Source organism: Anastrepha obliqua, chromosome 4 (assembly GCF_027943255.1).
Source record: "Anastrepha obliqua isolate idAnaObli1 chromosome 4, idAnaObli1_1.0, whole genome shotgun sequence".
Taxonomy (NCBI): Eukaryota; Metazoa; Arthropoda; class Insecta; order Diptera; family Tephritidae; genus Anastrepha; species Anastrepha obliqua.
Window position 1 is genome coordinate 92,104,622 of NC_072895.1, and position 26,940 is coordinate 92,131,561.

Sequence of the window (26,940 nt, forward strand, 5' to 3'; positions counted from 1 at the left end):
ACGACACTATTGAAGTAAATGCGCGATGTGTACCCCACGCAAATATTTCCACAACTATTTCAATTCATTTTCGCTTAATTCAATATTATATTCAAGTTGTTTGATTAGAACAGCAGTTCTGCAATAGATATTCCCGCTATGTTTGCTTACTGCGTGAATGAACTGACACTAAGTGTGGCCCAACTACTATGTAACCGTACATTTGATGGATAAATACAAAGTGTAGTGGGCGATCGGAAACAGATAACCACTAAAATGGGTTCTACTAATCTAATATTTAATTAATTTTTAATTCTTCTTCTTAATTGGCGCGATAACCGCTTACGCGATTTTGGCCGAGTTTAACCAAGCGCGCCGGTCGTTTCTTTCTCGTGCTAACCGGCGCCAGTTGGACACACCAAGTGAAGCCAGGTCCTTCTCCACCTGATCTTTCCAACGCAGAGGAGGCCTTCCTCTTCCTCTGCTACCACCAGCTGGTACCGCATCAAATACTTTCAGAGCCGAAGCGTTTGTATCCATTCGGACGACATGACCCAGCCGACGCCCAAAAATCTTGCGTAGAATCTTCCTCTCAAACGCTCCAAGTGTCGCCTCATCGGATGTTGTCATCGTCCACGCTTCTGCGCCATACGTTAGGACGGGCATGATGAGAGTTTTGTAGAGTGTTAGTTTTGTTCGTCGAGAGAGGACTTTACTGCTCAGTTGCCTACTTAGTCCAAAGTAGCACTTGTTGGCAAGAGAGATTCTACGTTGGATTTCAAGGCTGATATTGTTATCGGTGTTAATGCTGGGTCCTAAATAAACGAAGTCTTCTACAACCTCGAAATTATAACTGTCAACAGTGACGTGGGTGCCGATACGCAAGTGCGCAGACTGTTTGAAGACAGGAGGTACTTCGTTTTGTCCTCGTTCACCACCAAACCCAATCGCTTTGCCTCTTTATCCAGTTTGGAAAAGGCAGAACTAACAGCGCGGTTGTTAAGGCCGATGATGTCGATATCATCGGCATACGCCAACAATTGTACACTCTTATAAAAAATTGTGCCTGAGCGATTAAGTTCTGCGGCTCGTACGATGCTCTTCAACATCAGGTTAAATAAGTCACACGACAGCGAGTCACCCTGTCTGAAACCTCGTTTGGTATCAAACGGCTCGGAGAGGTCCTTCCCAATTCTGACGGCGCTGCTGGTGTTCAGCAACGTCATCTTGCATAGCCGTATTAGTTTTGCGGGGATACCAAATTCAGACATCGCGGCATACAAGTAACACCTTTGCGTACTGTCGAATGCAGCTTTGAAGTCGACAAAAAGATGGTGTGTGTCGATTCTCCTTTCATGGGTCTTTTCCAAGATTTGGCGTATTGTGAATATTTGGTTGATGGCGGACTTTCCAGGTCTAAAGCCACATTGATAAGGTCCAATCAGTTGGTTGATGGTGTTCTTCAGCCTTTCACACAATGCTCTCGCTAGAACCTTTTAGGCGATATTTAGAAGACTAACCCCGCGGTAATTGGCACAGATTGCAGTATCTCGCATCTTATGGATTGGGCAGAGCACACTTAAATTCCAATCGGCAGGCATGCTTTCATCCGACCATATTTTGCATAGAAGCTGATGCATGCACCTTACCAGCTCCTTGCCGCCATGTTTGATATTGCTATTCTCACCTCGTCATGGTCGGGTAGCGAAACGACAATTCTCGTTTCTTCTTTCGGATAATACGTCTCTCTTCCTTTTTTAGCTCACGATGTTGAACATTCTTTGCGTAGGTAGATGTACGTTTTTTGCTGCACAGAGGCGGGTGCGAGGTTTGGCTGCAACAAGGTAATGATCCGAGTCGATGTTGGGTTCTTTCTTTATTTCGTTTGCAGTGGTCGTCATCAGTAAAGGTAGTTCTCATCCGAGGCTTTGCAGTTCTTTTCGTTGGGGGGATTTTTAAGTAGCGGGTCCCAAACCCAGCGCACAACCAGCTATCCTGGAATGCTTCGCCTTCTCACGTTAGCTCACGTTGAACCATAGGCAGAAGAATCGTCCTGGCCACTCCCAAGTGAATGGCGATCAGTAACTTTCCCCACTTGCGTGGACTTCTACACATGGAACCATCCTCCGATGGAATAATACGGTTGAACAAAAAATACCTACAAAATCTTGAAGACCATCCCAATAAACTAGCCTGAAATCCATTTCTAAATAAAGGTCACATATGATTCAGAAAAAAGAGAATTTCTTAATTATCTCATCTTGCACGAGGATCCGTCCACGAAGGCAACGAAATCCAGGCCATTCCGATTTTTAGTACGGACTCATCAATCGCACTCAATCGTCGTGTGGAACAAAGGAAACTTTAAGGGAGACTGGGAACTAGGCCTTTCCGGTTCCCAGCTATGAAGCATTGGAGACTCGAAACCTGTCCTTTCTAGCTCCATCCATTTATTTACTTTTTATTAATTTACATTATATTATTATAAATACATAAATATATATCTCATTGAACAAATAATTAGTTTCTTAGCGCTTGCAAGAAAAAATAATATTCTAGCACATAAGACTTCATAACTTATTGTTAGTTTCTTATACAGGAAAGATTTAATAAATAAAGAAAATGAAAAAAAACACCACTCGACTCAGTAGACGACGGTCGCTGTAAGTGCGAAGACATTATGAACCCTAACTAGCCCCCAAAAAACATTTTTTTGGCACTTTGTTCGAAATTTCTTTTTAAAACCTTCAAATATTCCTGTTTAACCATTGACAATAAATTCGAGCTCCCCCTCCTAATTTGTGGTGTGCGACTTGATGTTGTTCCACAAATGGAAAGTATTACCAATTTTAAATAAACTGTGCAACTGAGTTCAATAACCGACCAATTCCAATAGCAAAACAGGTAGGGAGAAAAATTCCTAATAAAATAACGGTATTGCTAAAAGAAACAAAGTGAACGCAGGCTACAATTGCTTGAATTACTTACCGTTATATCAAAAAATATGTTTTGAATTATAAGTTTATATTGCGCTTGTTTGGGCTAAGTTCATCTGTATAAATTGAACTAATTAGAACACTTAGACATTTACTATTTGCATTTCATTCCTCTATTTACACATACATAGTTAGACTAACTTCTTAAAGTTACTCTGTTCACGAGTAATTGCGCGCTCCGCTCGTCGTGAGCTTGGTTTCATAAGCAAAATAGTGGAAAGGGTGGCGTGTAGTTCATTCCATTGCCTATTAGTTTTAATATACATAAAATAAAAAAGTCAAATTATGTGGTATTGGAATTAAGGAATATTGCCTGAACTATATGCATTTTATTATAGCCTTCACTTGCTAATTGGCGCATACTTTCATGCCTCGGTGGACGCCTTGAGATAGTCTTACAAATAGAGTCTTACAGTGGCACGAGCCATTTTTTGAGTTTGATGCTTTATTTCCATGCGCATTGATCCTCGGCCCAACCGAATGCTAGTCATGCGATTACGGCAGCGTCTACATTTTAAAAGCTGCGCAAATATTTATTCATCTACTAATTTGGTTTGTAGAAACTTTCGTTTGAACAACTGGCAGCTTTATATGAATAAGCAAAGATACATACATATGTACTATACATACATAAGTGCGCACGTTTGAACTGATATAAGTTTGTTTGGTGATGTAATGTGTAGTTATCACCTCGATTTAAGTAAATTCGTTTTAGTTATGCCTTAAAAAAAGGAATCCTGATAGAGTTTTCGAACTTGGTATTAAAATTTACTTACATATAAATAATGGTCAAGGAGGTTCATATTAATCATTTTCAATAAGGAATATTTTGTCAGAGCCCAATCGGACGTTGGACTCATAGGCTTATTTCAAATATTAGCCAATGGGTGACCAGGAAACACGGAGACGTTGACTACTATCTCACTCAAATACTGAGTGGCCATGGTTGTTTTTTGGAGTACCTCCAACGATTTAATCTGGAGGACACCTCGTTCTGCCCAAACTGCAACAACGCGATAGAAAGTGCGGAACACGTATTCTTCTACTGCGGTCGTTTCAGAGAGGAGCGCCTAACGCTTGGAGCACTTCTGGGTGGTCAGCTGTGCCCGGAAAATCTAATCACCAAGATGATCGCCTCAAATTCTTGCTGGAATGCAGCAACACATTTTGCAACAATGATAGGGCTATATCGTCAACGCGTAGAGTGGCAACGCAACACGCAGCGTAAAATTCGGCAGCAGCTTTTGACTGGAGGTAGACTGCCTACGAACTGACAACAAATCACAGACGTCTGAGCTTAGTGTTGAATACGGTATCAGACGGTAATACCTACGACGCCTTTTCCGATGTTCCATTTGCTGCAGAACCACTTATGAGGTGCAAGCAATGGCTACTATCGATAGCGTATATCCTCAAAAAAACAAAAAACCAAAAATAAACATAACATAGCATAACATAACATAACATAAAATAACATAACATAACATAAAATAACATAACATAACATAACATAACATAACATAACATAACATAACATAACATAACATAACATAACATAACATAACATAACATAACATAACATAACATAACATAACATAACATAACATAACATAATATAACATAACATAACATAACATAACATAACATAACATAACATAACATAACATAACATAACATAACATAACATAACATAACATAACATAACATAACATAACATAACATAACATAACATAACATAACATAACATAACATAACATAACATAACATAACATAACATAACATAACATAACATAACATAACATAACATAACATAACATAACATAACATAACATAACATAACATAACATAACATAACATAACATAACATAACATAACATAACATAACATAACATAACATAACATAACATAACATAACATAACATAACATAATATAACATAACATAACATAACATAACATAACATAACATAACATAACATAACATAACATAACATAACATAACATAACATAACATAACATAACATAACATAACATAACATAACATAACATAACATAACATAACATAACATAACATAACATAACATAGCAAAACCTTACAAAACAAAGTCAAACTAAATGCACCATAACATTTATTATCTAAAAAATTCTCTTTACAAAATTGAGCACTGAATAACTTGCATTATAGTTGTCAGAAGTTGATCAAATCGTTTGCTGCTAGTATTTCATATCGCATGATAATTCATTATCGCATGAGAGAAAACTATTTACCCTCAGCACAATAGTTGCTCGTGGATTGACAGCACACAATGTCTAATGCACGCCTATGAGAAAGCTCGACAAATAATTGCTTACAGTTCGTGCGGGAACAGTTTTATTATTTATTATAATAAATGTGTCGTGAAAGTAAATTAGATTCCTTTCTCTTCCATTACAACGGTGATTTACATAATTATAGCAAAGGAAGTGCAGAAAATTTAAAATTTTTTCGATACTGCATTGCATTCATGTAATTTCACGTGAGGAACACTTCGCCAATTCATTAAAATTCTAAAGGTTACAACGGAACGGTTAAAACACCTTTTCGCTATGATGTAAGCGCCACTATTCTGCTATTAACATTTCGGATGCGATTAACATTTATCATATCAGTAATGACTGACGCGCCAAACAATAGAACACTTACCGATCGGAAGATAGCTGTAAACAAATTATGGACTGAATACTCGTATAATTGATAATCGTAATTAGCTGGGGTATATAAGCGCATTTACAATCTAGCAGAGAGCAGTTTAAAGTTTCGCACTAAACTTATCATACGCTAATTGTTAATATTCTTCAATATGGCCAACAAACTTATTTCCAGTTTATTGCTATTGATAGCGGCGTACGCTACAACTACATCTGCTGCTGCAGTTGAGAATGGTGTGCCCACCACTATAGTGGCGCATCCTTTCATCGCCTCACTGCAAGGCCCCGATGGATCACGCGTCTGCGCTGGTGCTCTAATCGATTCGAAGACCGTTGTCACCGCTGCACAGTGTTTGGCTTTCTATGATGTTGCACAACTGGTCGTGAGCGTAAACAACGGTGCTAGGACGGTGAAAATTGCCAAAAGTAGCTTCGATCCCTACTTCGATTTTGTTACCATGGAAAACGATGTGGCCGTTTTGATACTGGCAGAGGATGTAGAGGCTGATTACATTCAATTGGCTAGCGAGCAACCAGCAAGTGGTAGCAGTGGTGTCGTCACCAGTTGGGCTGCAAACAATGCTCTGGTAGACATTTCGGAGACTATCATAAGCGCCGACGATTGCGTTTCTGGAAAGTATAAGTACGAAGATGGCGAAGTTTTCAGCTCAATGTTGTGTGGTCTCGCTAAAAACGAAGCTTGCAACGCTGTAGCTGGAAGTCCTTTGGTAGCCAACGATCAATTAGTGGGTTTGGTTTCCTGGGGTCAGGGTTGCGCCAACAAGGACAATCCCGCTGTTTTCACCAATATCGCAGTACTGAAGTCATGGATTGAAAATACTGCCAACAATTTAAAAAATTAGTCAAATTTTTTTCAAACTTAATGAGTGGAAAATAAAATATTAAATACAGCATTAAATAACAGAGGGTTTATTTAAAGTGAGATCGGAAAATCTACTGCTACTGCTTAATTAATGAAAATATAAAATTCAAGTAAATTATTGTAATATTTTACATCGGCATTATCACATGGTTTAGGGCGTGCAGAAACTTCAACACCAGATACCGCAACCTGTACAGTGCAAAACATTTAGGGCAGAGAAATTGTTCTTCCTCTTCGTAGTACATTAAAATAGAAATTTCATTTTGGGTCATTACATGCCAAAAGAAGGCGCAGAGTTTTTAAAATTTGAGTTTTTTCCGTTACTGGAATGCAGTGGAAATATATCAACTCAACTATATCAGATAGTTTGATAACTGGTGCCAAATTTTAATGACAGCACATTATAGGCAAAATCATTTACTTCGAAGTGTTATTGAAGATTGACTGAATACACAACTTAACACTAAAGAAATATTTGAGACGGTTCGTATTATTTCAGTTGTTGGTATAATAAAGCGGCGCGGTGAGACTCAGAGACATAGGAAGCTGGACAACAAGGTCATTACGGTCACAGCAAGATAAGGAGTGAGGTGCTCAAAAACAGATTAGACTACACAGTCCCCGACCTTAACTTCAAGAAATACTTTACGGTACGTTTTCCACCGAGAGCCGAATAGAGCAAAGGGAAGGTGATTGGAATGTACGATATTGAAATCTACACTGACGGTTCTAAGATGAACTGTGGTGTGGAAGCTGGCGTCCATTCGGAGCTACTCAACCTATCTCAGTCAATTCGACTTCCTGACTATGCCAGCGTGCTCCAGGCAGAACTTTCAGCGATTAGAGAAATGCAAATCACTAACACTCTACAAGGAAGTTGGTGCAAGAGTAGCTATATTTTCAAACAGATAGCTGCTTGACTGCGAGGCCTTAGACTCCAACTCCATTTCCTCATTCATTGGCTTGAAATCACTCTGACATGAGTTCCCGGTCATAGCAACATACGGGGTAATGAGATAGCGGGTGAGTTAGCAAGAAAAGGTTCGACACTAGACATAGCAGAGGCGGTGGCAATCACCACTCCATTGAACACAATAAAAGCATACATTGCTTCACACTATCATGCTTTAGCCGAAAGAAGATGGAAGCAATTGACTACATGCATTACAACAAAAAACACACGGCCGTCGTACAAAACTCAAAGAATCACCTGTTAGGATGTTCTCGACCAAACATTTCACGCATCACTGCAACCCTTACAGGTCATTGAAAAGTTGGGGATCATGCAGCCAGACTCAACCTCCCCTTCAATCCCATCTGCAGAAGTTGTCAAGCGGAAGGGGTGAAGGAATGTCTTTTCTACTACTTATGTGAATGTCTAGGGCTAGCTGGGTCACGACCTCGCTCCTTCGTTCTTAGACATCGAGATAAAGAATTTGCTGCTATACTTGGACCTCACTAAATGGATCTGACTTAGAAGCAAAGAAAAAAAGAAGGCATGATCACACGACGGCAGGGGTTATAAAACGGTGCTGGAAATACTCAACCACTTAAACAACAACAACAACATAATAAAGCACATATTTCAAGTGGTAGTAGAACGAACTTTCATACAAAAATTATTAAAATTATATAGGAAATAAACAGATTGTCGAAACTTTCCAATAAGCCCCTGTGCTATAGCTATTTATCATAGTGAATGGAGATAAGTCGTTGGCTCCTAAAGCGTACTTTTTAAGGAGTTATAAAAATTTGAATATTTGGTCCAAGAGAAGTAATGAAAAACAACCTTTTCTTCGCTTGCAAGTGGGATAGCCGAGCGCTTCAATCAAAACACCAATAAAAGTATTCTTCAGTTTGTAAGAAAAGTGTGATTTTAGACTGGGTTCCTTGTCTGGGAACCGAGATATGATACAAATACATATTTTTTGCTATATCCATGGAATAAAAATCACAATAAGTTGAGAATCCGATTATCGGATTTTAATATGTCACTTGTTTTTTGTTGGTATATTTAAAAACTAAGGTTTCCTCCGCATAACTTAAAGCCAACGTACGCCAGGAAATAGTCCAATAACATCCGAAATGTTTCCAAATCTATGGGGAAACGCTAATGAAATGCGTTTCTTTACTAGATATATTTTTCCCACACTAAAATTTAGTATTTGTCCTATTTTATTGAGTTTTACGTCCTTTTCTGATCAAATATTTTACCCAGATATTAGTCTCGCTCAAGAGAGAAGAAGTTACCCCTTCACAGCCCACAAAATGGCTCTGCGCCAATAAATAGAGAGGTCGCCTTTTGGTGCCTAATTTATCTATCCTTTCGTTACTAGAAACTCTTATGTGCCTTGGAACTCATAGCATACGTACGTGGTTCTTATGGTCTAGGACACTCAGCTTATCAAGACATTCCAGCACCAGTTTCGGGTGTAACCTGAAAAGAGTTAAGAACTTTGATTGCTGCTTGGCCATCAGTAAGAATAGCTGTGCTTCTGTTGTTGAAATATACTTGTATTCGTGCCTAGCGCTTCCGCGTATCTTTACCCTGCCCCTGCATTTCGAAGAGGGATCCGTCTATATACAATGCTAATGCGCAATAGAATGAATCTGAGAAAAGTTGGCAAACAGCCATACCCTCCTTCCATATTTGTGGCAAAATTTATGTTTTCGTTAGAGGTCATCAAAACGATGTCATCAGTAAAGGTTGCAGTCATGCTTTTGTCCCTTGGGCAGGGTATATCACGTACAGGTATATAGATAGTGTATAAGAGTGGTCCCAAAGCGCTGCCTTGAGGAACATCTGCTTCCATCCCTAGTACACCATTTCTCAACATAGAATATAAAAAAGTGTCCACTCATTTTATTGTAATGCAAAAAACCCAAAAACATATAAAGAACTCGCGCCACAACTTAAAAACACAATCACTATTTATTTCTAATTTTTAACATCTTAAGGTATTTAGTACGTTGTTGGGTATTCTTTATTATCAATTACAGCTTGAAGACTACGTGGTATGGAGTAAACCAATTTTTTGTGTGTGATCGTATTTACCTACAGGACAACAAAGCAGCGAATAAAGAACCAACGGCTTCATTGGCTAAGTCATTTCGTCCGAATGGATACCAACGCCCCGGCTCCGAAAGTATTCGATGTGGTACCAGCTGGTGGTAGCAGAGAAAGAGGAAGGCCTCCTTTACGTTACAGGTGGAGAAAGACTTGGCCTCACTTGGTGTTTCCAACTGGGACCGGTTAACACGAGAAAGAAACGACTGGCGCGCTTTCTTAAACTGGGCCAAAATCGCTTCATGGGTCCCGGTGGTGTAGAGCTATAAAATTTAGGGTATTTTCACGAATTCACAATAAAAAAAACTGAAAAACGATGTTTAAATATTTTAGGCTTTTTATTTAACTTCTTTTACATACAAAATTTGAAAAAAATTTTGTTTTTAAATTTAAAAAATGCCGCTGAAGTTGATCCTCTTCGAAAATTGGTCCTGGACGGTGTTGTTCATTTTGGCTCTTCTATTTATCTGAAACACAAAAACCAAAAAAATTATTAATCAGTATGACTATAACTATGTCCCGTACTAGAATAAAAAAATTGGCACAATGGCGCGGGTTTGAATTTGACACTCTAAAAATCGGCTTTTTTCAGTTTTTTAATCAATACGATACGAAATAATTAAAATAATAATATGATTCTAGTACGGGCGATAGCCATTGATGTTGTGAAGTTTGATGTTGATGCCGTTTTTATCTACGTACTCCTTTTTTTTGTTTTAGATCACGACACTCTTGGGGCAAATGAACGATATATGCTAAAACAGCTTTAATAAATATTTAAATTAATTTCAATTTACTTTGCTATCAAGCTTCCTGGAAAAGTAGTTGCATAAGCGGCAGAATGGCAGAGTATATAAGCACGCAAAAACTTTAGTAAAATCCTAGTTGAAAGCTTTGCACTGAACCTAGCATATCCTTCAAAATGGCCAACAAATTAATTTGCACTTTATTGCTGATTGCCGTATGGGCCACAAGCACACCCGCCGATGGAATAGAGAATGGTAGTCCCACCACTATTAAGGCACATCCCTACGTCGTCTCTCTACAAGGAACCGATGGAGCACGCGTCTGCGGTGGTGCTTTAATCGATTCGAAGACCGTTGTCACAGCTGCTCAATGCTTGGCTAACTACGACGTTTCACAATTGGTCGTGGGTGTAAGCAACGGTACTAAGATAGTAAAGATTGCAAAGAGTACCTTCGATGTTAACTTCGATTATGTGACCATGGAAAATGATGTTGCCGTCGTAATATTGGAAAAGGCAGTAAGCGTTGGTTCGATTCCATTAGCTAGCTCACAACCAAAAACCGGTGCCAGTGGTGTTGTCACCGGTTGGTCTGCAAGCAATGCTCAGGTAGATGTTTCGGAGAGCATCATAACTGCCACTGATTGCGTTTCTGGAGAGTACAGTTACGAAGAGGGTGAAGTTTTGAGTACAATGTTGTGTGGTCTCGCAGCAAACAAAGCTTGCAACGCTCTACCTGGAAGTCCTTTGGTATCCAACAAACAATTGGTTGGTTTGGTTTCCTGGGGTTATGGCTGTGCCAACAGTGCCAATCCAGCTGTTTTCACCAACATCGCTTCAGTGAACTCATGGATAAATGAAACTGTAAAGAGTTTGTAAAATTTTGATTTTATTCAGGTGCAAATAAAAAGATTCTAGAGCATTAGATGACAAAACTTTCATTAGGCTGTGTATAACTAAAAGGCTGTGTATAAATAAAAAATAATAGAGTTATACAGAAATTTTAAGACTTGTTGTCGATTCAAATTCAATTAGATTAATTTCGGTCACTGAGGTATACTAGCATATATGTATGTGTGTATATATACAGGGTGGCGCACGAATCGTGCTACAAAAACAAAACGTAATAACTTTTTTTCTGTGTGAGTAATCGGCTTTTTTTTTTATTTTGCAGATTAGTATTTAGATTTACAAAAAATGGAGGCTTGGGATACCGAAAAGAGGATTTGGATAGTGCAGCGGTACCATGCTTTGCAGTCCATCATTTCCGTCCAAAGGGAATTTAGGCGGGAGTTTGGCGGCACTCCCCCGAGCAGATGGACCATTATTAGGCTGGTGAACATGTTTGCTGAATCTGGAAGCTTCGCACGCAGACCGTACCATCGAGATCCCCATGTTCGGGTCGAAGCCACAATCGCGGCTGTAGCATCGTCAATTCAGGCAAATGCAAGAGTTTCGACTCGTAACTTGTCGGCGCAAATTGGAGTTAGCAGACGGTCATTGCAGCGGATAGTTCATGATGACTTAAACTTGTTTCCGTGCAAAGTTCAAATCACAAGCAAATTAAACCCTCTGGATTTGCCTATTCGCCTGGAATTTTGCCAAAAAATTATTGAAATGGCCGAAGAAGACAACAACTTCATAAATTGCTTGTTTATGTCTGATGAGGCCCATTTTGATCTAAACGGCAATGTAAACAAGCAAAATTGCCGTATATGGAGTCAATCAAATCCGCAAATACTCCATGAGATGGAACTGCACCCAGAACGAGTCACAGTGTGGTGCACAGTTTCATCAAGGTGCATTGTCGGGCCATACTTCTTCGAAGAAAACGGTGTAACAGCGACTGTAAATGGGGACCGTTATTTAAACATGTTGAAGGAGTTTTTTTATCCAGAACTGCGGCGAAGACGTATCCCTTTTAACAGCATTTGGTTCCAGCAAGATGGAGCAACTGCACATATAGCCAGACCGGTTATGGAGGGGCTCCAACGAAAATTTAGAAATAAATTGATATCCAGAAATTCCACTTTCCGCTGGCCCCCAAGGTCACCTGACCTCACTGCACCAGATTTTTTTTTATGGGGTTATCTCAAACAAGAGGTGTATAAAGCAAAACCAATTAATTTGACTGAATTGAAGCAGTCCATCACAACAATAATTGAGGCGATCCCGACTTCAACCCTTCAGTGCGCAATGAACAATTTTCTCATCAAGTGTCGCATATGCGTGAATGAGCATGGAGGACATTTACGTTCTATTATTTTCAAAACTAATTAGTTACATAAAATAAAATTGAATTATCTATACAATAAAAAAACAAAAAGTTAAATACATTGATTAGAAAAAAAGTTATTACGTTTTGTTTTTGTAGCACGATTCGTGCGCCACCCTGTATATAATTTTTTTTTAGTCAGGAGGTGTAAATCAAAATGTCAGAAACATTCTTAAAGGTGCCGTCATACCAATGGTATGAACGAACGGCAGACATTTTTTATGAGGAGCTTTTTCATTGCAGAAAAACACTCGGAGGTTTGCCATTGCCGGCGGAGGGGCGACCGCTATTAGAAAAATCTTTTTCTTCATTTTGGTCTTTCACCGATATTTGAACCTGTATTCTCTTCGGATTCCGAATCGTAGTCACGCACCAACCCATTCGGATACGGCGGTCCCTTAAACAAAGGCTACCACACCAAAATTGGGATTCCAATAAAAAAGAAGATATCAGCGATTTAATTAAAATAAACTTTTATATTAATTTGTGATGAAATTTTTCTTATTTTTTTATTTTTATTTTAAGCTTTAAAATTAAGCTAATTAATTCTAGTTCGATTTTTAGTTGAATTAAATTTTAAGTTAGAACAATACGAAAATAAATTGTCTTAAACACAGCTATTGACTTTTTTTATCAACAATAACGACACATTTAGCTTACGATAGCGCAGCAGTAGATATACATTTTCCCCCCAAATAAAGTCATAATTCAAAGTGGGCGGTTTTGCTGAAGAAAAGTTGTCAATCACTATATTGATCGACATTTTTCTGAATGTATTTTATATATTACATGTCCCTAGTTTATTCAGAAAACCTATAATTATTTTCCCTATATTCGCAAAATAAGAGGTAACCGAAAGTTTTAAACGGCTCTCCTGAAAATTGCGTTTATCGAGTTGCGACACTATTGAAGTAAATGCGCGATGTGTACCCCACGTAAATATTTCCACAACTATTTCAATTCATTTTCGCTTAATTCAATATTATATTCAAGTTGTTTGATTAGAACAGCAGTTCCCGCTATGTTTGCTTGCTGCGTGAATGAACAGACACTAAGTGTGGCCCAACTACTATGTAACCGTACATTTGATGGATAAGTACAAAGTGTAGTGGGCGATCGGAAACAGATAACCACTAAAATGGGTTCTACTAATCTAATATTTAATTAATTTTTAATTCTTCTTCTTAATTGGCGCGATAACCGCTTACGCGATTTTGGCCGAGTTTAACCAAGCGCGCCGGTCGTTTCTTTCTCGTGTTAACCGACGCTAATTGGATACACCAAGTGAAGCCAAGCCCTTCTCCACCTGATCTTTCCAACGCAGAGGAGGCCTTCCTCTTCCTCTGCTACCACCAGCTGGTACCGCATCAAATACTTTCAGAGCCGAAGCGTTTGTGTTCATTCGGACGACATGACCCAGCCAACGTAGCCGCTGGATCTTTATTCGCTGCGCTATGTCTATGTGGTCGTAAAGCTCATACAGCTCATCGTTCCATCGCCTGCGATATTCGCCGTTGCCAACGTGCAAAGGATGTTGTCATCGTCCACGCTTCTGCGCCATACGTTAGGACGGGCATGATGAGAGTCTTGTAGAGTGTTAGTTTTGTTCGTCGAGAGAGGACTTTACTGCTCAGTTTCCTACTTAGTCCAAAGTAGCACTTGTTGGCAAGAGAGATTCTACGTTGGATTTCAAGGCTGACATTGTTATCGGTGTTAATGCTGGTTCCTAAATAGACGAAGTATTTTACAACCTCGAAATTATAACTGTCAACAGTGACGTGGGTGCTGATACGCAAGTGCGCCGACTGTTTGTTTGAAGACAGGAGGTACTTCGTTTTGTCCTCGTTCACCATCAGACCCATTCGCTTTGCCTCTTTATCCAGTTTGGAGAAGGCAGAACTAATAGATGAGGAGTGGGAATCGAGTGGCGAATCTTCTGGCTGTCTGTGGTGCTGCTATCATTTTTTATGTCGAACATCCTTTGTGCAGTTAGATGTACGCTTTTTGCTGGACAGAGGCGTGTGCGTAGTTTGGCTGCAACAAGGTAATGATCCGAGTCGATGTTGGGTCCTTGAATTGTACGTACATCTAAAACACGATTTGGTTTCGCGTTTTTCGATCAGGAGAAAGCCACGTTGCTTGGTGTATTTTCTTATGTTGGAGTCTGGTGCTGCAGACTACCATGTTTCGGGCCCCGGCGAAGTCGATCAGCCTCTGTCCGTTACCGGATGTTTCATTGTGCAGGCTGAATTTGCCGACTGTGGGACCAAAAACACCCTCCTTGCCCACCCTGGCGTTGAAGTCGCCAAGCACGATATTTATGTCGCGGCGGGGGCAGCGTTCAAAGGAGCGTTCCAAGCGCTCATAGGGGGAATCTTTGGTCACATCGTCCTTCTCTTCCATCGGGGCGTGAGAGCAAATGAGCGAGATTTTAAAAAATCGCGCTTTAATGCGGAGTATTGCGAGACGCTCGTACACCGGAGTGAACGACAGTACTTGGCGACGAAGTCTCTCTCCCAGAACAAGTAGCGGGTCTCAAACCCAGCGCACAACCAGCTATCCTGAAATGTTTCGCCTTCTCACGTTACCTCACTCCCGAACGGGTGTTCGGAAGCTACCCAGAGGATACTTGGGCTAATCCCGGGAGTTGTGAGTTGCTTGAACCGTATGCAGAATAATCGTCCTGGCTACTCCCAAGTGAATGGCGATCAGTAACTTTCCCCACTTGCGTGGACTTCTACATATGGAACCATCCTCCATTAGGAATATAAATTTATAGTTCCAAAGATATTTTATTTAATTATCTCTTCAATACACCCTTACGTTACAGAAGCAAAAGAAAATAACGAGGTTCTTCAATTAATTTTTTACCTAACGGTAAGTAATTACAGCAACATATAAGTACAGGAACCTAAGAGTCAGCGTTCACTCTTAAAACATATCGAAAAAGCTTTATAATTAATATACAAAAACAAAATTTAGTATTTGTTGAATAGCCACGATGTTTTGGGACTTCACTCACTCACTAAAATGACAAATTTCTGTGATTCCATGGTTGCAATATTGGCCCGTCTGCACACATAACACATCGCAAAGCCACCTTACTTGAATTATTTTTTCTAACAGATCCCACGGATGTTCAATAGCATTCATATTGGGCGGCTTTGGGGTATTTTAAGCTCAAAGCTCCATGCCCAGAAGGCATCCCAGCTGAAGCCATAAAACTTGTGGCCGAAAGCCGACCAGACGTAATGCTTGAGGTTTACAATGCATGCATTGTTCAAAGCATCTTCTCCAAGTTGTGGAAATTACAGAAACTGACGCCGATCATTAAGGGTAAAGGCGACCCAGCGCAATCGTCAGCCTGGCGGCCGGAAAATCAACCCTTGGCGCAATAGAGAAGGTAGTTAGCAGCGCGGACGCCACTACCCGAACCGCATGACCATCCTGGCAACGCTTGATGTACGAAACGCCTTTAACAGTTTACGATGGATATACATTATAAAGTCACTACGATAAAGGTTTCGGATATCAGAATACTTGCTACGAATTCTCCAGACCTACCTGAGTGAGCGTGAGCTGCTGTACGACACACCAGATGCCCACAAAACAAAAGCGGTAACGTCTAGCGTAGCTCAAGGATCTATTCTCGGCCCCAATCTCTGAAATCTGAGCTACGATGAGATTTTGAGCATAGAAATGCCAGAAGATACATATCTAGTGGGATACGCGGATGATATAGCGGCGGTCATACCAGCCCGGGACACTGAAGACGCTAAGAGGAAGCTGAATTAAGTTATGATAAGGATGCAAATATGGTTTGAGGACCACGGCCTGGAACTCGCTAAACATAAGACCGGAGTTATTCTTATGACACTAGGTCACATGCCACTCGATTTGCATGCAAACTCAAAAACTAGCGAAATATCTAAGTATTCAACTTGACTACAGGCTCCAGATACGGCACCAAATACCAAAGTAGCAAAGGTCACGGGCCACAACTCAATTCTCCTGTACGGCAGCGAAGTATGAGGAATTTTGATAACTGCAAAGCCAAGCGCAAATCACTGGAGACTGTGAAACGTACAGCGGTACTCAGAGTTGCCTCAGCCTACCACACTGTCTGTGGCGCTTCAGTCTTTGTGATCAGGAGGGAGATACCCGTATACCTCATGACCCAGGAACGAATGGATGGGTGGAACTCCAAGAAAAATGGACATGACAAACCATGCAGCGGTGGCAAAGTCGATGGGACACTAAACCGAGTGGTAGAGATGGACAGCGAAACCATTAATAGGCAAACGAAACATCGGGAAAGTGAATTACTTCTTAATTCAGTTCCTCTGGGGACACGGATACTTCGAGATATACTTATACCACATGGACAAGGTAAGCGATCCCAAGCGCATCTACTGCGAGGCGCCGAGCGATGACGCTGAACACACGTTTTTTAGTTTGTGACAGATGGTTCGCGGAAAGCGATGCTCTGAAGAAGCAGATTGGCGACATCGCGCTGAGCAACATAAGGATAGCTGGAACGCAGAAAAAATTATATCAAAAATGTACTGCGGAAAAAAGATAGACCTCGACACAGTGCAACAAAGTGACAGAGACACAAGAACACGAGCCTATAGCATGAAGGCTGGCAACAAATGCGGCGGATCCAGACGTAAGTGAATAGAACTGGTCCTTTATGGATGCCATTTTGGATTTAGAGCACAACATAAAGGGTTTTCCAATAAGAGGTGTTATTTTGATAAAAGATCAAAAGTTTCGTTGCTTGTGTGGCACGTAGCACCGTCTTGTTGAAAATAAACGTTGTCCAGATCAAAACCATCCCATTTCGGCTATAAAAAATCATAAAAAATCGTTAAACATCTCTCGATAGCGCAATCCATTCACCGTAACTGTTGGTCCAGCTTTATTTTCAAAAAAGTAAGATTCAATGACTCCGCCGAACCATAAACCTCACCAAACAGTCACACATTGAGGATAGAGAGGCTTTTTTTTTCTTTTAGAGAGGCCAGATCCGACAATTTTGCTTGTTGACGAAGGCAGTGAGGTAGAAATGAGCGTCTTCACTCCAGATAATTTTTCGGTTGAGTTCCGGATCATTTTCATGCATTTTAATGACTCAATCAGCAAAGACACGACGTTGTTGATGATCGGCCGGCTTGAGTTCTTGTGTTAACTGAACTTTACTAGCCTTAAGACCCAAATCCCAAGACCTAAAATACGGTGTAATGACGTTTGTGGAATGCCTAATTCCTAAGAACGACGAGGAATGGACAAACCTGGGTTTTCTTTAACACTTTCGGCTACAACAGCAATATTTTCGGCTGTTTTTGGGCAACGTGCACGGGTTTTAATCTTCACATCACTAACTTGACCCAACAGCTCGAATTTTTTACCAATTTCTCTATTGCTGTCCGACAAGGTGCTTCACGATGACCCAAAACTGTTCGAGTTTTACGAACCATCTTTGCCAAATTTTCACCATTTTTATAGTGAGTTTTAATAATTTCAATGCGCTGTTTAAGCGTGTATCGTTCCATTTTTATTAATGGCGTAGTTTCTACTTGTCAAATATCAAAAAGTGACAGCTTCAAAAGTGACATCTATCGACCTAGCGGGCTATTCAAAATAACACCTGTTATTGGAAAACCTTTTAGTACAACTGAGCAAGTTCATCGAATAGTGTTCTTTATACGAAAGATCTTTGAGAAAAAAAAACAGTACTGCACTGCACTGTTCTTATAGGTAGCAGAAGCATTCGATAAGGTTTGCCACCGCGGCCTAATTCACAAAATTACTAGTTTATTGCCTACAAATGTACATCTCTTTCTGCAAAACTGCATCATTAATAGAGAATCTGTTGTAAAGCAAAAATAATTTTTCTCTCGGCATTGTAGAATAAATGCTGGTGTTCCACAGGGCAGCGTTCTGGGATCTATTTTATACGTATTACATACATCTACATCAGGCGGCCGCCGTAGCCGAATGGGACGGTGCGAGACTAGCATTCGCAATTCACAGAGGGAACGTCGGTTCGAATCTCGGTGAAACACCAAAATTAAGAAAAAAAATTTCTAATAGCGGTCGCCCCTCGGCAGGCAATGGCAAACCTCCGAGTGTATTTCTGCCATGAAAAAGCTCCTCATAAAAATATCTGCCGTTGGGAGTCGGCTTAAAACTGTAGGTCCCTCCATTTGGAAATGTGGTATTGTAATGTGAGGAACTGCTTCAGAGAGTGCAATCTAAAGTCTTGCGGGTAATTATGGGAGCTCCGTGGCATATAAAGAATGCCAACATTCACAGAGACATTTGCATACCTCGTGTAGCTGGTGGAATAGTACGGTTGAACAAAAAATACCTACAAAATCTAGAAGACCATTCCAATAAACTAGCCCGAAATCCATTTCTAAATAAAGGTCACATATGATTGAGAAAAAAGAGCATTTCTTAATTAACTCATCTTGTGGGTGCGAGTGGATGAGGCCAGTGTTGATGTCATGGGCTCACGGTACGGGAACCGTCTGAGTCTCTTCTTTGGGACGGTCAGTTTTCATGTCTTTCCCAGATGATTGGCTCCGACGGTTTCTGTACCGTCCCTTGACGGTAACGCAGATTAACTTGCAGCATTCCAAAGCCGCTACCGCACAACTAAGTAGAAGGCTTACACAGCTGCACACATTACCCCACATAACAACAGTGCAAGTGCCTTGGGTATTTAGGGGCCGTCTCTGTGGCTTAAGCGCGTTGAAAGGGGCCACGTTATTATGTGACAGGAGTTCGAGCAGACCTAGGACCGGTCTTATAGTATCATCCCATCCCACTGTGACGGGTGTTGAGCAATTCTGTTGCCATGACCTGGTAGCGGCCGAGGTGTGTTACAGAGGGAGACGCGAATGGTCGAAGTTTGTGATTGCATCTGCTTATTTTCTTACGATGCTTTGGGAGGGCCACCACCTGGGAAGGCCACTAGTCTCTTAAGGTTCTATGAGCGGCGCAGTCTGGGCCTTATCCTATGTTGCGATGCCCAGCATACAATGCCCAGCATACAATCTGGGGCAGCAGCAAGTGGAATGGGCGGGACTCTCGACTATTCGAATTTATCGCGTCCTCTTGCCTAGACATACATAACAAGGGCTCATAGCCAACGTTTGGAACAGCTAGAAGGCAGGAGGTGATTGATCTCACCCTAATAAACTCCCAAGTTTTGGTGGTCATTCAAGAACTGGAGAGTAGTTGCCGAAGATTCGTGCTCAGACCTCAGGTACATTGAGTTTCAGTGTGGCGAGGAGGCACAAATACCATTGCCCTCTAGAAACCCCAGAAAAACAGACTGGCAGAAGTTGCGGGACCGTGACGTGACGCTACCAAGACTTCGAAAAGAACAGGCCATTGAGGCGGCTGTTGAGAAACTCAACCTAACTGAATGTTTTGAGTCACTCTGTTCAATTCGACCTCTCCTTAACCACACTTGGTGGAATCGAGAGCTCCTGATGTGGGGGCGTGAGTCGAGAAAGCTTCCAAACCGGGCCCTCAAGACTAAATTGCTGAGGACTGGGGCAATACCGTGATGTTCAGAAGAACTACAAGAGGCTTATTCGGGAATAGAAAAGAGCCTCATATTGGGAATTCTGCAGCCGTATTGAATCTCTGACTGACACGGCGGAATTGGTTAGGATCCTGAAAAGGGACCCAACTGCAAAGCTGGGGTCACTTAAAAAATCTGATAACTCCTTCATGGAGAAGCAAAGTGAGACATTCACCTTACTGATGGAATCTCTCTGGCCTGGTAAGCAGATAAACATCAGCCTGCAACAGACTTTATTGATAGAGGCGGTCGTCAGAGCTGCTTCACCTTCTCGGCATGACTGGTACGTTGCCTGTGGCGAATGAGGCCGCCATTCGATTTGCGGCTACAAGTCGCCCGGACCAGATGGCATGTATCCTGCCATGCTGAAGAAAGGCACAGAGTCCGTGACAGCAGCCCTGAAGAAAATCTTCTCTGCATGTCTGGCACTGGCTTACATACCACGCTCTTGGAGGATGGTGAGGGTCGCCTTCATCCCAAAGGTGGGAGGAAACGACTACACCAGCCCCGAAAGCTTTAGACCCATCAGCATGACTTCTTTTATGCTGAAAAGTCTCTAATGACTGGTGGAATTGCGTCAGAAGTCGCTGAAAGTCCACCCTCTGCCTCCATCTCAGCATGCCTATCAAAGTGGAAAATCCTGCGAGCCGGCACTGCAAAACCTTGTTGCTAGGGTAGAGCTGGCCATTGACAGGAGGGACTACGCTATGGGCATCTTTTTAGACCCCCCTATGTCTAGGGGGCTCGTTTGATAATGCCACTTTTGACAGTATGTGTAGCTCTGCTAGTAGGCAAAACTCTGGATCTGATTGACACTTGGTGCTGTGCGAATGGACTATCGCCAAATCCCACCAAAACTGGTATTGTCCTCTTCACCAAAAGGAGGAAGCTTGATGGACTCGTTCTGCCTAAGCTAAAAGGAGTCACAATCCAGCTATCCAAGGAAATTAAATATCTTGGAGTATTCCTCGATACTAAGCTCCTGTGGAAATCGCACGTTGAAACAAAAACATCAAAGGCACTTACAGCTTCCTGGCAGTGCAAAGGTGTCTTCGGGTCTTTCTCCTAGCAAGGTCCTATGGATTTACACGGCTATGATAAGACCTATTATCACCTATGTATCAGTGGTCTGGATGAGCATACTCTCTCCCGTGGGAGTCAGGAGGCCCTTATCGAGATTACAACGCACTATGGCCATCTGTTGCACCGGATGCTCTGATTTGTTTACCACCACTTGATGCTTACATCCAAGGAGAGGCCTTGAAGGCCATCTGCAGGCTGAAACACAATGGAAACTGGTACGGCCCCTGTCCGGTATTGGAAAACAGGGAAGGCATGGACTTTGATCCAACGATTCTCTCCATGCCCCTTGACTCCATGCCATCAAGAGTCGTACTTGAAAAGAGATACAGTGTAGTGCTGCCAGAGGCTCAGTTGTGGTCAAACTCAGAAAATGAGCCCGGCAAACACTGTTTTCGCATTTTCACGGATGGTTCCAGGACCGAGCATGGCTCCGGCTCTGGGGTCTATGCGGAATGCAGCAGGACAAAACTGCATTTTGCTCTTGGAATGCATGCATCTGATCTACTCAGATTTCTTCGGAGATCGGGTAGATTTAAAGAAAATTTAAAGGGAATCCAAGTGTAGTACAAAGGACGTAATTAATGTCTGAGTGCTGCACGTGCTAGTTGTCCCGACAAGACAAAAAAAAAAAAAAATTTACAATAAATTCTAATTTATCCACTTTTCTGGCAGCCCCACAGAAATACTTTTTTTTTAATGTTTGGTTTACGTTTTCAACAATTTTTGGGGACCTAATTCGAGAGTTAACCTTTGTACTGTCTGCGTACTTCTCGGATGCCCAGAACTGGGCTGAGATGTTGAAATCCCGGTTGTTTTGTAACTATTTCCTACGTTCGCCCAATAGCTTTGCCAATGTTTCGGAAACAATTTCTATCTTTCCACAAAATTATTTTTCATTCCGTAACTTTCTTTGTTTTCCTTTGGATTCCATGATTTCAAATTACAGTGGAGTCTGGGTATAAGGAGCCCCCGGTATAATGAACACCTCGATATAGTGAAGACCTAGAAATTTACATTGAGTACTCTAAATAGTGAACTATCGACAACTCGAAATAGTGAACAAAGCTTTAAACGCAACGGCAAGCATAAACTGTTAAAAAAAAAACTTAAACAGAAATAAAGTCGGGTATTCCCCGAAATTGCTCATTTTATGTTTTTTTACTGGAAAAGCTGCTGCTATGTATTTGGTGCCAGTCTTTATTTATCTCTTGTCGGGTGCAAAACGCTTCTGAGTGAATGTGTAATGTTTTATGTGTTTTTAAAAGTGTTTATGTGCTAATAAATTAAGTGTTATCATGCCTGTGAGGAAATTCCTTCCATTAAAGCAAAAACTTGATATTGCTCAAAAACTCGAGAAAGGTGCTAGTGTTTCATCCATAGCAAAAATTTATGGTGTGGCCAAATCAACAGTTTCGGGAATAAAAAAAAATGCTCGTAGTATTATATCCCACCAGGCAGTCGGAGCATCTAAGCGGAAGACTCTTAGAAAAGGCGAGTATCCCCGCATGGAGAAGATGTTATACAAGTGGTTTATAGCTCAACGAAACAAAAAATTGTCCAGTTACTGGGGAAATGCTTAAGAAAAAAGCAATGAAGCTGCACGCTGACTTAAAGGAAAAAGAAGGTAGCTTTCATGCCAGCCCCGGATGGTTATCTGGATTTAAAACTCGCTTTGGAATCCGACTTTTAAAAGTGTGTGGCGAGAAACTTTCATCGGATATCCAGGCAACTGATCCCTTTAAGCAAAAACTCAGAAACATTATTTACGAATTGAAGCTTTGCGAGGACCAAGTATATAACGCAGACGAGACCGGCTTGTTTTGGAAAATACTTCCTGATAGAACGTATGTCAGCCAAACAGAAAAAACAGCTCCGGGGAGAAAAGCAGAAAAGGCCCCAGAATTACTTTTCTTGCATGTACAAATGCAACTGGTCAACATAAAGTCAAACAGTTAATAATTGGGCATGCCAAGAAGCCGCGCTCCTTTAAGGCTTACGACATCCCGGTAGACTATCGGAACTCTAAGAATGCATGGATGACCGCCAACATTTTCAGAGAATGGTTTCACCATTGCTTCGTCCCTCATGTACATACATTTATAATGCAACTCTTGACATTTTTGCAGAGTATTTATTCGTTTTTAATTTATATTAGGTTCAAAAGTATTTACTACAGAAAGGATTACCAGCCAAAGCTATCCTTTTGCTTGATAACGCCCCTTGCCATCCACCAGAAGATGAACTTAAAACTGCTGATGGATCCATATTCGTGATTTATATGCCTCCAAATGTAACGCCTTTAATTCAGCCTATGGATCAAAATGTGATTCGCTTAACTAAGTTGTATTACAAAAAGCATCTCCTGCTTTTAGCTGTAGGAAAGGATGACATCACACAATTTCTTAAACATTTAACTTTAAAGGAAGCTGTATCATTTTTAATGCTTGCTTGGAATCAGCTGCAGGCAAATGTAATAGTAAAATGTTGGAAGCTTTTATTAGAATGCTTAAATACTACAGAAGCAAATGAAAGCGAGGATGAAGACGATGATATTCCATTGAGCTTACTTCGTGAAAAAATATTGCAGGAAAAATGTGAAGAAGTTCATGATATACAGGGTCTGCTGCAAATTGTATTTCCGGAGGTAATTTTATTCACCCTCTTGACAAGCACCTGTTAATTAAGTTTGTATGTGAACATTATTTGTTTTAGGAAACTTACACTGAACAAGATATTGAGAAGTGGAATTCAATCCAATTTGACGAAGAAATTGATTTAGATAATTATGCCATGGATACTGAAGAATCTGGTAGTGACAGCCAAGGCGAAGGACAGATCGGAAATTCAATAAAAGCTACTGAAACCATTAAAAGCTTCGATATAGCTATCGCATGGGCTGAAGCTAACACCACTGACTATGCTGGCATACTAGCACTGAAAAGTCTACGCGAAAAAGCGGTCCAAAAGTCAATTTCCGAACACAAACAGCAAACATCTATTCGTAAATTCTTTCAATAATATGTATGTATTTTTCCAAATATTACTTTATACAAATAATTTGTTTTGTTTATATAAAAAACCTGAATTTAAACCTAATAAACCAAGTTAAAACAAAAAAAAAATGTCAACCTTAATATTAGTTCGCTATATCCAGACTCCACTGTATTACCCATTTTCAGTAAACTGTGCAACTGAGTTCAATAACCGACCAATTCCAATAGCAAAACATATAGGGAGAAAAAATCCTAATAAAATAACTGCATTGCTAAAAGAAACAAAATGAACGCAGGCTACAATTGCTTAAATTACTTACCGTTATATCAAAAAATATGTTTTGAATTATAAGTTTATATTGCGCTTGTTTGGGCTAAGTTCATTTGTATAAAATGAAATAATTAGAACACTCAGACATTTACTATTTGCATTTCATTCCTCTATTTACACATACATAGTTAGACTAACTTCTTAAAGTTACTCTGTTCACGAGTAATTGCGCGCTCCGCTCGTCGTGAGCTTGGTTTCATAAGCAAAATAGTGGAAAGGGTGACGTGTAGTTCATTCCATTGCCTATTAGTTTTAATATACATAAAATAAAAAAGTCAAATTATGTGGTATTGGAATTAAGGAATATTGCCTGAACTATATACAGTTTATTATAGACTTCACTTGCTAATTGGCGCATACTTTCATGCCTCGGTGGACGCCTTGAGATAGTCTTACAAATAGAGTCTTACAGTGGCATGAGCCATTTTTTGAGTTTCATGCTTTATTTCCATCCGCGTTGATCCTCGGCCCAACCGAATGCTAGTCATTTGATTACGGCAGCGTCTACATTTTAAAAGCTGCGCAAATATTTATTTATCTACTAATTTGGTTTGTAGAAACTTTCGTTTGAACAACTGGCAGCTTTATATGAATAGAGATATATACATACATGAGTGCGCACGTTTGAACTGATATAAGTTTGTTTGGTGATGTGATGTGTAGTTATCACCTCGATTTAATTAAATACGTTTTAGTTATGAGTTAAAAAAAGGAATCCTGATAGAGTTTTCGAACTTGGTATTAAAATTTACTTACTTACATATAAATAATGGTCAAGGAGGTTCATATTAATCATTTTCAATAAGGAAAATTTTGTCAGATCCCAATCGGACGTTGGACTCATAGGCTTATTTCAAATATTAGCCAATGGGTGACCAGGAAACACGGATACGTTGACTACTATCTCACTCAAATACTGAGCGGCCACGGTTGTTTTTTGGAGTACCTCCAACGATTTAATCTGGAGGGCACCCCGTTCTGCCCAAACTGCAACAACGCGATAGAAAGTGCGGAACACGTATTCTTCTACTGCGGTCGTTTCAGAGAGGAGCGCCTAACGCTTGGAGCACTTCTGGGTGGTCAGCTGTACCCGGAAAATCTAATCACCAAGATGATCGCCTCAAATACTTGCTGGAATGCAGCAACACATTTTGGAACAATGATAGGGCTATATCGTCAACGCGTAGAGTGGCAACGCAACACGCAGCGTAAAATTCGGCAGCAGCTTTTGACTGGAGGTAGACTGCCTACGAACTGACAACAAATCACAGACGCCTGAGCTTAGTGCTGAAGGTGGTATCAGACGGTAATACCTACGACGCCTTTTCCGATGTTCCATTTGCTGCAGAACCACTTATGAAGTGGAAGCAATGGCTACCATCGATAGCGTATATCCTTAAAAAAACAAAAAATAAACATAACATAACATAACATAACATAACATAACATAACATAACATAACATAACATAACATAACATAACATAACATAACATAACATAACATAATATAACATAACATAACATAACATAACAGAACATAACATAACATAACATAACATAACATAACATAACATAACATAACATAACATAATATAACATAACATAACACCACATTAGATCAAATAAAATAACACAACATAGCAAAACCTTACAAAACAAAGTAGAATTTAATGCAGCAACAAGTTGATCTAATTGTTTGCTGCTAGTATTTTATATCGCATGATAATTCATTATCGCATAAGAGGAAATTATTTACCCCCAGCACAATAGTTGCTCGTGGATTGACAGCACACAATGTCTAATGCGCGCCTATGAGAAAGCTCGAAAAATAATTGCTTAAAGTTCGTGTGGGTGCAGTTTTATTATTTATTATAATAAATGTGTCGTGAAAGTAAATTTGATTCCTTTATTTTCCATTACAACGATGATTTACATAATTATAGCAAGGGAAGTGCAGAAAACTTAGAATTTTTTCGATACTGCATTGCATTCATGTAATTTCACGTGAGGAACACTTCGCCAATTCATTAAAATTTTAAAGGTTTCAACCGAACGGTTAAAACACCTTTTCGCTATGACGTAAGCGCCACTCTTCTGCTATTAACATTTCGGATGCGATTAACATTTATCATATCACAAATGACTGGCGCGCCAAACAATAGAACACTTACCGATCGGAAGATAGCTGTAAACAAATTATGGACTGAATACTCGTATAATTGATAATCGTAACTAGCTGGGGTATATAAGCGCATTTGCAATCCAGCAGAGAGCAGTTCAAAGTTTCGCACTAAACTTATCA

General features: G+C 40.3%; 3 protein-coding genes across 3 annotated transcripts; all 3 read left to right on the plus strand.

Moving 5' to 3' along the window:
• Positions 1-5,780: 5,780 nt before the first annotated feature.
• LOC129245059 (trypsin-like) lies at positions 5,781-6,668 on the plus strand. Its single transcript, XM_054883024.1, has one exon. It carries the CDS (start codon positions 5,814-5,816, stop codon positions 6,522-6,524), a length of 711 nt encoding a protein of 236 aa, XP_054738999.1. The 5' UTR covers positions 5,781-5,813; the 3' UTR covers positions 6,525-6,668.
• Positions 6,669-10,533: 3,865 nt separating this feature from the next.
• On the plus strand, positions 10,534-11,243 carry LOC129246193 (trypsin-like). Its single transcript, XM_054884786.1, has one exon. The coding sequence runs from the start codon at positions 10,534-10,536 to the stop codon at positions 11,233-11,235; it is 702 nt and encodes a 233-aa protein (XP_054740761.1). The 3' UTR covers positions 11,236-11,243.
• Positions 11,244-23,414: 12,171 nt separating this feature from the next.
• Positions 23,415-24,332, plus strand: LOC129244278 (jerky protein homolog-like). The gene is made up of 2 exons (XM_054881894.1): positions 23,415-23,958; positions 24,027-24,332. Exons 1-2 carry the CDS (start codon positions 23,593-23,595, stop codon positions 24,330-24,332), a joined length of 672 nt encoding a protein of 223 aa, XP_054737869.1. The 5' UTR covers positions 23,415-23,592.
• Positions 24,333-26,940: the final 2,608 nt, after the last annotated feature.

Coding starts and splice junctions, on each gene's coding strand:
- LOC129245059 (XM_054883024.1), top strand. CDS start 5,814: ATGGCCAACAAACTTATTTCCAGTTTATTGCTATTGATAGCGGCGTAC.
- LOC129246193 (XM_054884786.1), top strand. CDS start 10,534: ATGGCCAACAAATTAATTTGCACTTTATTGCTGATTGCCGTATGGGCC.
- LOC129244278 (XM_054881894.1), top strand. CDS start 23,593: ATGCCTCCAAATGTAACGCCTTTAATTCAGCCTATGGATCAAAATGTG. Junction 23,959..24,026: donor TGCAAATTGTATTTCCGGAG/GTAATTTTATTC, acceptor TATTTGTTTTAG/GAAACTTACACTGAACAAGA.